Below are 10,993 nucleotides of genomic sequence, written 5' to 3'. Positions count from 1 at the left end.
CCTTTCATTTCTCAGCCCCGACCCACAAACCTCATTCCAGATGAAGGGCTTTTGCCCAAAACGTCGATTCACCTGCTGCCCGGATACTGCCTGACCTGCTGTGCTTTCCCAGCACCACACTCTCGACTGCAACGTCATTGAGCTAGTGTGGGCAAGTTAGCGGAGCAAGGATATAACGGAAGTGGATTTTTAATCAAGGAGAGAATGTGTAGAATGCTTTCAAGGGAGCAACACGTTCTACAACTAACCAGGGAACAGTTTATACTGGATGTGATATTGTGCAATGTGACAGCAGTAATTTCTGATTAATTAATCAGAACAAATGAAAGCATGAGTAGAAGCTAGCTAGAAACATAAATGGATAGGAAGAGTTTCTATAAGTTTATAATCAGGAAATGTGTGAGTAATGGGAATGTGTGTTCTTTAGATGTCGAGAACAGGGAGTGAATAGCAGATAATAAAGAAATGGTGAATAGAATAAATGTATATTTTGCTTCTGTATTCACTGTAAATGATACAGAAAACAGTCCAGTAATATCTGGAAATCAGGAGGTGGAAGGATGGGAGGAACTTGAAATGTGTACTTTTTTTTAATTGAACCTATTTTTCCTAATCAACCTGTTCGGAGATGTTCTTTCCACCTCTGGAGCAGGTGGGACTGACCTTGGGCCTCCCAGTCCAGAAATAGGGGCACTACCGCCGCACCACACAAGGTCCCCTGTGAGTAGTTTAGTCTCTGCATCCTAATGGACTTCACTTAGAGTCTTCTACTGGGGGCTAATGAGGTAGTAGACGCATTGGTGTTAATTTTCCAAAATGCTTTAGATTCTGGACAGATTTCATCAGGCAGGAAAATAGTAAAAATCTAGTCAAGAAGGGAGGGAGTAGGAGAACAGGTAACTATGCTGTAGTTAGTTTGATATCTACCTTGGGAAAGCTGTGAGAATCAATCGTTAAAGAGGTTATAACAGGGCACTTGGAAAACGCAAAGTAAACGCAGAGTCGTAGTCGTGTCAAAGAGAAATCCTGTCACACCAATTTATTGGAGCTTGTTGAAGCAGTAGCATTGACTCTGGATGAAACTCAGCCCGTTAACTTACTCTGCTTGATTCAATTTTCAGAAGGCATTTGGCACGTTTCCACATAAAGTGCCACCAGGAGTTGCACGGTGGCTCAGCGGTTAGCACTGCTGCCTCACAGCGCCAGAGACCCGGGTTCAATTCCCACCTCGGGCAACTGTCTGTGTGGAGTTTGCACCTTCTCCCCGCGTCTGCGTGGGTTTTCTCCGGGTGCTCCGGTTTCCTCCCACAACCCAAAAATGTACAGGTCAGGTGTATTGGCCATGGTAAACCACCTGTAGGTGCATTAGTCAGAGGGGATTGGGTCTGGGTGGGTTGCTGTTCAGAGGGTCGGTGTGGACTTGTCGGGCCGAAGGGCCTGTTTCCCCACTGTAGGGAATCTAATGTAATCATAAAAGGCTATCGCACAAAGTGGGAGCTCGTGATGTAGGGGTAACATAGCAGCTGGGGTAGACGATTGGCTGGCTGGGAGAAAACAGAGTATACATGAATGGGTCTGTTTTGGATTTGGTGGGATGTGACAAGTCTGTGCTGGGCTCTCATGTGTTGCAATGACTTTGACAAGGATGGTAGCTCCCCTTGAAGATGATGCAATGATAGGTAGGCAAGTTTGTAACAAAGCTGACATTACAGGGATGCAGTGAATGGGCAAAAAATTGTCAAGTGGAGTAAACGTGGGAAAATGTGAAGGTATTCATTTTGGCAGAAAGAATAAAAAAGTAGAGTATGATTTAAATGGATTACGGCTACCGAATTCTGCATTGCAAAGCTGCTATAGTGCATGAATGGTTCAAGGTTAATACTTGGATACAGCATGCTAGAGGAATTGAAGTAAGTGTGAAGAGGTTATGGATCAGCTACACAGGGTGTTGGTGAGACTATGTCTTGAACACGGTGTTCAGTTCTGGTCCATTTATTTAAGAAAGGATGTAAAAGGTGTTCAGAGGGGGTTTACTGGATTGACCGCGTGCTTGACTTCTGAAGAAGGGTCACTAGTTGTGAAACCCTGCTTTCTCTCCACAGACCTGCTGAGTTCTTCCAGCCATTTCTGCTTTGGTTTCTGACTTCCAGAAGTTCTGGTTCTTTGTCTCATTTACTGGATGGAATGAGTGGGTTGTCTTATGAGGAAAGATTGGACAGGTGGAGCTTGGTTTCACTGAAGAGCAAGGGGTGATTTGCGTGAGGTTCACCACATCCCGAATGGTCTCGTCGAAGTGGGTGCGGAAAGGATCTTCCCTGCTGTGGGTCAGCCCACAATAAAGGGGGCACTGTTTTACAATGGGGGGGTCACTCACTCAGAACAGCAATGTGGAGAATTCATTGTCTCTGAGAGGATTGAGGACTTTGGAACTTTCTCTGCCTCAGAAGGCAGTGGTGGAGGGAAGGTGTCAGAGAAATTAGCCCAATAAAGCAGAGGCCAGACAAGCCAGATCGGGTGAAATTGACAAGCTGTTTATTACAAGCAATATCGCTGGAAGAGAAATTGACTAGACTGACACAGAACTGACAGTCTGTATAGGTAGATCAAGGGTTCTCTACCCTGAGCAGAGAATCAAGCCAGTTTGTATAGGAATACAGTACAATGATGCTAATTAAAAACAGTGAAAATACAGTGGTAATACTCGCTAAGCAGTTATCAGAAAAATGTCCCGAATGTAGATACAATGAAGAGTCCAGTAGTATCAATCTGTTCTTAATGGGATCAGGAGATTCCATCTGTCTTTGAGGGGAGGTGAGAATGTCCCTTTTAAAGCAGTAAGGTGTTTCCATTGTTGCTGTCCTGTGAGCGAGGTATTCTGGTGCCTCTCTGTCTGACCTGAGCTTTGTGTGGCTTTGGTATGACTGGGGAACAAGACTCCCCTTAGGGCTTTGGGACACCTGTGTTTATTGGGTCAAGGAAGCTTATTGTCTTGGGACGTGAATTCCCTGGTCTGCGAGTGGCTATGGTCATGTCTGGTTTCCCTTTGTCAGCCTGTTTGGTCAATGCTGAGGCATTCTGAGTATTTCTTGTATGGTTTGGACTGGCTTGATTTTCTGTGTTCTGTGTGGCCATGCTGTGGGTAGGCAGGGTGGCAGATCTTTTCCCACACAAGGTCATTAAATATTTTTAAGGTGGAGGTGGATAGATTTTTGTTTGGCAGGGAGATTGATTGTTAGCGCGGGTGGAAGGGAATGTGGAATTTTGAACGCAAACAGAGCAGCATGGATCTGTTGTGGTTCTGTTCACCGAGCTGGGAATATGTGTTGCAGACATTTCGTCCCCTGTCTAGGTGACATCCTCAGTGCTTGGGAGCCTCCTGTGAAGTGCTTCTGTGATGTTCCCTCCGGCATTTGTAGCCGCTTCCGGTTGTCAGTTCCAGCTGTCCGTTGCAGTGGCCGGTATATTGGGTCCAGGTCGATGTGCTTATTGATTGAATCTGTGGATGAATGCCATGCCTCTAGGAATTCCCTGGCTGTTCCCTGTTGGCTTGTCCTATAATAGTAATGTTGTCCCAGTCGAATTCATGTTGCTTGTCATCTGCGTGTGTGGCTACTAAGGATAGCCGGTCGTGTCGGGGGTGTTCATGGATGCGGATCGTTAGCTGTCTTACAGTTAGCTGTCTAACTCACAGGAATCTGATTCACTAGAGAGGAAGAAAAGGACAACCAACTCCCATTCCTACATGTGATGGTACAGAGAACACCAAACGGAGAATTCACCACAAAGGTATACAGGAAAGCCACACACACAGACCAAGTCCTGAACTACGAAAGCAACCACCCCAACACACACAAAAGAAGTTGCATCAAGACACGATTCAAAAGGGCCACAACACACTGCAGTACACCAGAACTGCAAAAAGAGGAAGAGGAACACCTGTACAAGGTATTCGCCAAAAACGGATACTCACGCAATTTCATCAACAAAAACGGATACTCACGCCACAACCCAAAGGACTAGCCACATTACCATACATCAAGAGCATTTCTGAACTGACAGCCAGACTACTGTGACCACTAGGACTCATAACAGCACACAAACCAACAGCCACTCTCAGACAACAACTCACCAGAACGAAGGACCGATACCCAGCATGAGCAAAACCAACGTAGTGTACAAAATCCCATGCAAGGATTGTACAAAACACTATAGGACAAACAGGAAGACAGCTAACGATCCGCATCCATGAACATCAACTAGCCACGAAACGACACGACCAGCTATCCTTAGTAGCCACACACGCAGACGACAAGCAACATGAATTTGATTGGGACAACACTACCATTATAGGACAAGCCAAACAGAGAACAGCCAGGGAATCCCTAGAGGCATGGCACTCATCCACAGATTCAATCAATAAGCACATCGACCTGGACCCAATATACCGATCACTGCAACGGACAGTTGGAACTGGCAGATTCAAACCACTACAAATGCCGGAGGAAACACCACAGAAGCGCTTCACAGGAGGCTCCCAAGCACTGAGGATGTCACCTAGACAGGGGACGAAACGTCTGCAACACAAATTCCCAGCTTGGCGAACAGAACCACAACAACGAGCACCCGAGCTACAAATCTTCTCCCAAACTTTGAACAGCACTGATCTTATTGAACGGAGGAACAGATTTGAAGAGCTGAGTTATCTATTTCTCCTCCTCATTTGTACACACTTGGATGGCATGGTGATCTGCGAGGACCCCGACTCCTGAGCCCAGTTCCTTTCCCTGTATTACAAAAAAACGACAAGGAGGTATCGGGCGAGATGAAAGAAAAATATATAAGAAAGTTGGTGTGTTACTCAGGACGTTACAGTGTATTTTGGAACATGTGATGTCAGAGGCTCCTAAATTCTTGCTCCAAATGTGGCTGATTCGGGAATCCTCCCCACTCTTAAACCACCTCCCATTCATGTGTGTTGGGAGGAATTCCAAGTCTATACTCGAATTGCTTGCCCACATTATGAGTGTACCTTCCTTCTATGGCCATCAGGTCTTGGGGTGGGATCTGAACCTGGAGCTTCTGCTCAGAGATAGGGGCACTACCCACTGCAGCACGAGACCTGTTTCTTAAGAATGACGGTAGATTGGAAATTAAAACAACTGAAGCTATTCTTCTCAAGAGAAGAATGTCGAATGAGGTTTATTGTCACGTGTACTCAGGTTACAGAACAACAGGAGTACAGTAAAGGTGTGGCATCTCACCAACACACAGTACCGGCTTAGCTCCAAAGTACCCAGGTACAAAACAAATAGAAAAAAAAACGTTACTCGACATTACAGACATACATTGAATAAGTTGGAAAGATAAGAAATAAAGCTGAAACGATAGACATTCCAGTCTTTCTATAAGGGCTTCTATGTGGCCTGACCAACCAGGGCCACCTTCGTTCCGGGCCCACTGACCACTGTCCCCCATTCCTCTCCGGGCCGTCCCCATTCCTCTCCAACCCGTTCCCATTCCTCTCCGGACCATCCCCATTCCTCTCCGGCCCGTCCCCATTCCTCTCCGGCCCATCCCCATTCCTCTCCAGGTCGCCCCCATTCCTCTCCGGCCCGTCCCCATTCCTCTCTGGCCTGTCCCCATTCCTCTCCAGCCTGTCCCCGTTCCTCTGTGGGCCGCTGTCAGTCCCCTCTCCAATCCAGGCCCTCCCCACCCCGGCCTAACAGAGAAGGCTGAGAGGGCCCGTCCCCATTCCTCTCCGTACCGTCCCCATTCCTCTCCGGCCCGTCCCCATTTCTCTCCGGGCCGTCCCCGTTCCTCTGTGGGCCGCTGTCAGTCCCCTCTCCAATCCAGGCCCTCCCCACCCCGGCCTAACAGAGAAGGCTGAGAGGTGATCTTTGGGAGGTGATATTTGAAATGGTAAAATCGTTTGATCCAGTGGGTTGTAGAGAACAATTTTCAGTTTGGGGGAGTCCCATTCTCGGGGCCATCAGTGGAAGATAACCACTAATAAACTCAATAAAAAATTCAGGACGAATGTCTTTATCCAGAAAGTGGCTGGAATTTGGAGTCACCAAACTCCCAGGTGGTAAGGCCAGGCAGTCCTTATTTCCTGGAGCAAGGCCAGCTCCTGAACTGAAGCTGTCTACTCTCGGTCGAAACCAAATCTGGAGGTGTTGCTGGGCTCAGTGCAGCCAATGTGTTATCTCACTGTGAGGTCTGGAGATACTTTGATGGTGCTTTGGAAAAGAAAAAGATTTGTTCCTTTTTAAATCATTGAGTAAGCTACTGGTTTAGAACGTGCCTGAGAGATGCAGTTGTTCAAGGCAAAATGTCAGCCCTGCTCTGAATGTATTAGATCAACACTGCCCAAAGGTGGGTTCATGACAATGAGCACGAATAAAGTGTGGTCCTGGCACATTTTCGCAGGTGTGTGACCCAGTGGCAGGACTATCAGGAGGCCAGGCAGCAGGTCATTGCTCTGATGAACCAAGCGGAAAAGAGGTTGTCGGAATTCTCTTCAGCCAAAGCAGCAACTAGCCATGAAAGTGAAGAAAAGCTGACTCAACACAAGGTCAGTACGGCAAGAGATAAGCTAACAATGTTGATTAGCTCACATCACTACCCAGCTCACATCTATAACTAGCTCACATCACTAACCAGTGGGTAAGATTCACCTTCTCACATCTATGCGGCAAAAGTGAGGACTGCAGATGCTGGAAATCAGAATCAAGATCAGAGTGGTTCTGGAAAAGCCCAGCAGGTCAGGCAGCATCCGAGGGGCAGGAAAATCGACGTTTCGGGCAATTGCCAATCTTGCTCACATCTATAACTAGCTCACATCATGTCATGTCAGTAACCAGTCGACAAAATTAACTAGCCCATGACAATAAGTAACTCACATCAATTTTATTTTATTAAACAAATTACAAAAACAGTTTACAACAAACAAACAGTTACATTTACAGCTGCATACAAGAGACAGCAATTTTATAAGGGAGAGGAGCAATTGGCCCAAAACCCTACCATTCAGACAGTTTACAGGGGCATGAGGACAAACCTCAAATCCCAGTTTCACAAAGATATAAAGAGACAACAGCAAAGACAGCTGTACATTACACAGTACTGTTACATACAAAAGTGCAGACAATACAGACCCAGCAAGCCCCCGCCCCTCCCACCTTCCAACCACTCTAAGGCAGAGTAACTCACATCAATAACTACCTCACGTCATTAACTAGCTCATTAAATGACTTGCTCACATTGGTATCTAACTTCCATTGATAAGTGGATCACAGCAATAACTGGCTCATTTCAATGACCCATTAACTTCAATAACTAGACCACTGCGATAACCAGTGCTCAACAATAAGCAATATTAACTCACTTATGTCAATAACTAGCTTACATCAATAAATAACTCACCAATAACTAAGTGGCATTAATAACTAACACACCTACACTTTGTTCAGCAACATAATAAATCACTGAAATAACAAGCTTATAATATACTTTATATTTAGTCTTTGGAGCGACTCTTCCATCCCTTCTCTGCATTGACAACCGTTCCCCTTACCCGAGGCAAGGTTAATCTCTCCATCAGTCATCTCTCTTTCTCGAGAGCAGCTGGATAGTTCTCTGGGATGACTGTGACTTTTATCTAGGCGAAGGTGAGGACTGCAGATGCTGGAGGTTAGAGTCGAGAGTGTGGTGCTGGAAAAGCACCGCAGGTCAGGCAGCATCCGAGGAGCAGGAGAGTTGGCATTGAGCGTCATTCCTGATGAAGGGCTTTTGCCTGAAACATCGACCCTCCTGCTCCTCAGATGCTGCCTGACCTGCTGTGCTTTTCCAGCGCTCACACTCTCTCGACTGTGACTTTTATCTGTCAAGTAAAGGTGAACAGAATTGGACTAATTTATTGATAAGGAATAAAGCTGGCTCTGGAGGACAGATGGCCTAACAGAGCTGATGAAAATTATAAAAGGTTTTCATAGGTTGATTGCAGAGATATTTCCACTTGTGTGGCTGAGCATAACTAGAAGCCATCTATATGATGACAGTCAACAAGAAATCCAAAAAGGAATTCAGAAGAGACTTCTTTACCTCGAGAAGTGAAAATATAAAACTCACTGCCATAGGGAGTAGTTGAGATGAATAGAACCATAGAATCATTGAGTTTTTACAGCAGGGAGACAGGCCATTTGGCCCATCATTTCTGTGCTGATCCTCAAACATCCATCAATTCTAATCCTCTTTTACCGATCTTGGCCTGTAACCTTGTACACTGTGACATTTCAAGTGCTCACCTAAATGCAACTTAAATGTCTTTAGGGTTCCTGCCCCTACCATCCTTTCAGACAGTGAGTTCTAGTTACCCACAACCTTCAAAGTGGAAGCATTTTCCTCAATTTCCATCTAAACGTCCTGCTCCTTACCTTAAAACTGTGCCTTCTGGATAATAACCCCTCCATGGAGGGGCAATGTTTCTCCCTCACTACTCTGTATATGCCCCTCATAATTTTGTACCCTTCAATCAGATGCCCTCTTAACCTTCTCTGCACTAAGGTAAACAGCTCCAGCCTATCCAGTCTCTCTTCATAGCTGAGTATCTCCAGGCCAGACAACATCCTGGTGAATCTCCTCCATCAGCCCTCCCTCAACGATATAGATGAATTTAAGATGTGACCAAATAAGGGAAAAGGGTTATGATGATGGATAAGGAAAGATGGGAGGAGATTTACACAGAGCATAAACACTGCCTTGGACTGGTTAGGCTGAATGGCCTGTTTCCAGTCTATATACCCTGGACGGCACGGTGGCTCAGTGGTTAGCATTGCTGCCTCGGATCACTGGGGATCTGGGTTCAATTCCAGCCTCGGGCAACTGTCTGTGTGGAGTTTGTACATTCTCCCAGTGTCTGCGTGGGTTTCCTCCCGGTGCTCTGGTTTCCTCCCACAATCCAAAGATGTGCAGGTTAGATGGATTGGCCAGGCTAAATTATCTGTAGTGTTCAGGGATGTGTGGGCTAGGTGGATTAGCCATGGGAAATGCAGGGTTAGGGTCAGGGTCTGGATGGGATGTTCTTCAGTTGTTATGGGTGTGTTGATATATTACGTTTTAGTTTACTCCCGTTCACTTTGCCGGTATTTCTCTACCCCGCAGTCCTTGCTGTCAGTGGTGAACTCCTTCCATGAAAAGATCACTGCCCTGGAGGAACAGGCTTCCCATCTCGAGAGCCTGGGCAACGATGCCAGCAAGGCCACCATCAGCAGATCCATGACCACGGTGTGGCAGCGCTGGACTCGACTCCGCACTGTCGCCCGTGAGCAGGAGAAGATGCTGGAAGAGGCTGCGAGAGGCTGGAAAAACCTCACCGACAAGGTACGGGGCACAGTGACGGGCGTTCCGGAAGGTTCAGCAGGTGCTGGCAAGTTACTGTGAAAGCAGGGAGTGCTGGAAATGCTCAGCAGGGCGGGAGAGGAAGCTGGTGCTTCAGGGCAGTAACGTTTCATAAGAACCGGAAGACATTTGAAACGGACGGGGAGAAATTGGTTTAGCTAAAGCGGTGCAGGTAGCAGAGCCCACTGCATCACCTGCCGCTAGGGAATCGAGCTAAGTCTACATACTCGTGGTGCAGCCAGAACAAGTCCCCCCCTCGAAGAGTTTGTAAGTAATTTGCAGAGCTGGAGGAAAATGGTGAGAGTGGGAGAGAACAATATGAGCATCTATGACAGGGTGGAGGCTGGTAGGGATCGAATGACCAAAGTCACACAGTGTCAGACAAAAACGGGTTAATCTTGAAGCAAGTGAGGAAGTGAAAGGTGAACTGGGGGAGGTGTATAAATAGTTGCAAAAGAACAGCAAACGTGGCGGGGTTTATGGAAAATCTAGTTTGAAGAAAACGGCAGTGCTCCTTGCCACCCCATCACAGATCTTCCCCTTTGTTCCTCACTTCCCACCTCCTTAACCTGCCTTTTCATTTGCCCAAGAATTCTCTATCCCTTAATGTCTTCTAGTTCCAATGGAACCTCTTTGGCCTGATATGAAACTCAGTGCCTCTCTTCCACAAACACTGCATTACCTACTGACCCCTTCCCTTTTACTGCCAGTTTGGCCAAAAATGCATCCTTCTAAATAAGTGTCAAGTTAATGTACATGACACTAGGTCAGAGGGCATCACAAACCATTTGTAGCACTTGTACTCTTATCGATTCACCGACGATTACATTTTCCTCAGTGTGACCATTTTTATATCGAATTCAAAGGCTCAAAGAGGCGTCCAAGTGGTTTTAAGTACAAATGGTTCTTGGTCTATTTATGATGTAGTCAAATAGGGGCGGAGGGTGGGGGTGGTGGTAAATGATCAAAAACAAAGGAAGAAATGGGTTTTTGTCATAGTGCTTGGACAGAATTCTGGGAGGAGTGGCAGAATGGAAAAGCAAGATGCTTAACAGTTAGGATTCTGGGTTAGAATGGTGCCAAACGCAGGAGGTTAAGATAATGATGGTCCTTTCAACTGAAGCCAGCTCATCTATCTGGACAGAGCTCCAACAGTGTCCTGTCCACCAGAAGCTTCAGTGTTCCCTGTGCTCCATGTGCAGGCCAATAATTTCTGATTCAGAAACAAGTTTGCACTTTGACTTGCTGGAGCTTGTGTCTCCTTGTTCTATTTTTATGGTGTAATTTCAAATTCTGCTCCTAATATACCTATTCCCTAACAATTTCTCTCCCTTAAGTTCTAGGTGGCTCAGTGGTTAGCACTGCTGCCTCACAGCGCCAGGGACCCAGGTTTAATTCCAGCCTCGGGCGACTATCTGTGTGGAGTTTGCACACTTTTCCCATGTCTGTGTGGGTTTCCTCCTACTCTGGTTTCCTCCCACAATCCAAGGATGTGCAGGTTAGGGTGAATTGGCCGTGCTAAATTGCCCATAATGTTTAGGGATGTGCAGATTAGGTGCATTAGTCTGAGGTAAATGTAGAGTAATTGGGGAAT

The 10,993-nt window shown here is 46.4% G+C and overlaps 1 protein-coding gene across 1 annotated transcript in view; it reads left to right on the top strand.

The window, feature by feature from the left end:
• syne1b (spectrin repeat containing, nuclear envelope 1b) overlaps positions 1-10,993 on the top strand; it is a 502,247-nt gene that overhangs the window by 259,224 nt on the left and 232,030 nt on the right. Inside the window, exons 77-78 of the mRNA XM_043696857.1 lie at positions 6,430-6,574; positions 9,163-9,381. Of these exons, the coding sequence (XP_043552792.1) occupies positions 6,430-6,574; positions 9,163-9,381 (364 nt within the window). The remainder of the gene's footprint in view (positions 1-6,429; positions 6,575-9,162; positions 9,382-10,993) is intronic.

This window comes from Chiloscyllium plagiosum, chromosome 9 (assembly GCF_004010195.1).
Source record: "Chiloscyllium plagiosum isolate BGI_BamShark_2017 chromosome 9, ASM401019v2, whole genome shotgun sequence".
Lineage (NCBI taxonomy): Eukaryota > Metazoa > Chordata > Chondrichthyes > Orectolobiformes > Hemiscylliidae > Chiloscyllium > Chiloscyllium plagiosum.
The sequence above is the reverse complement of the archived record's forward strand: the minus strand, read 5'-3'. Positions and strand labels throughout refer to the sequence as shown.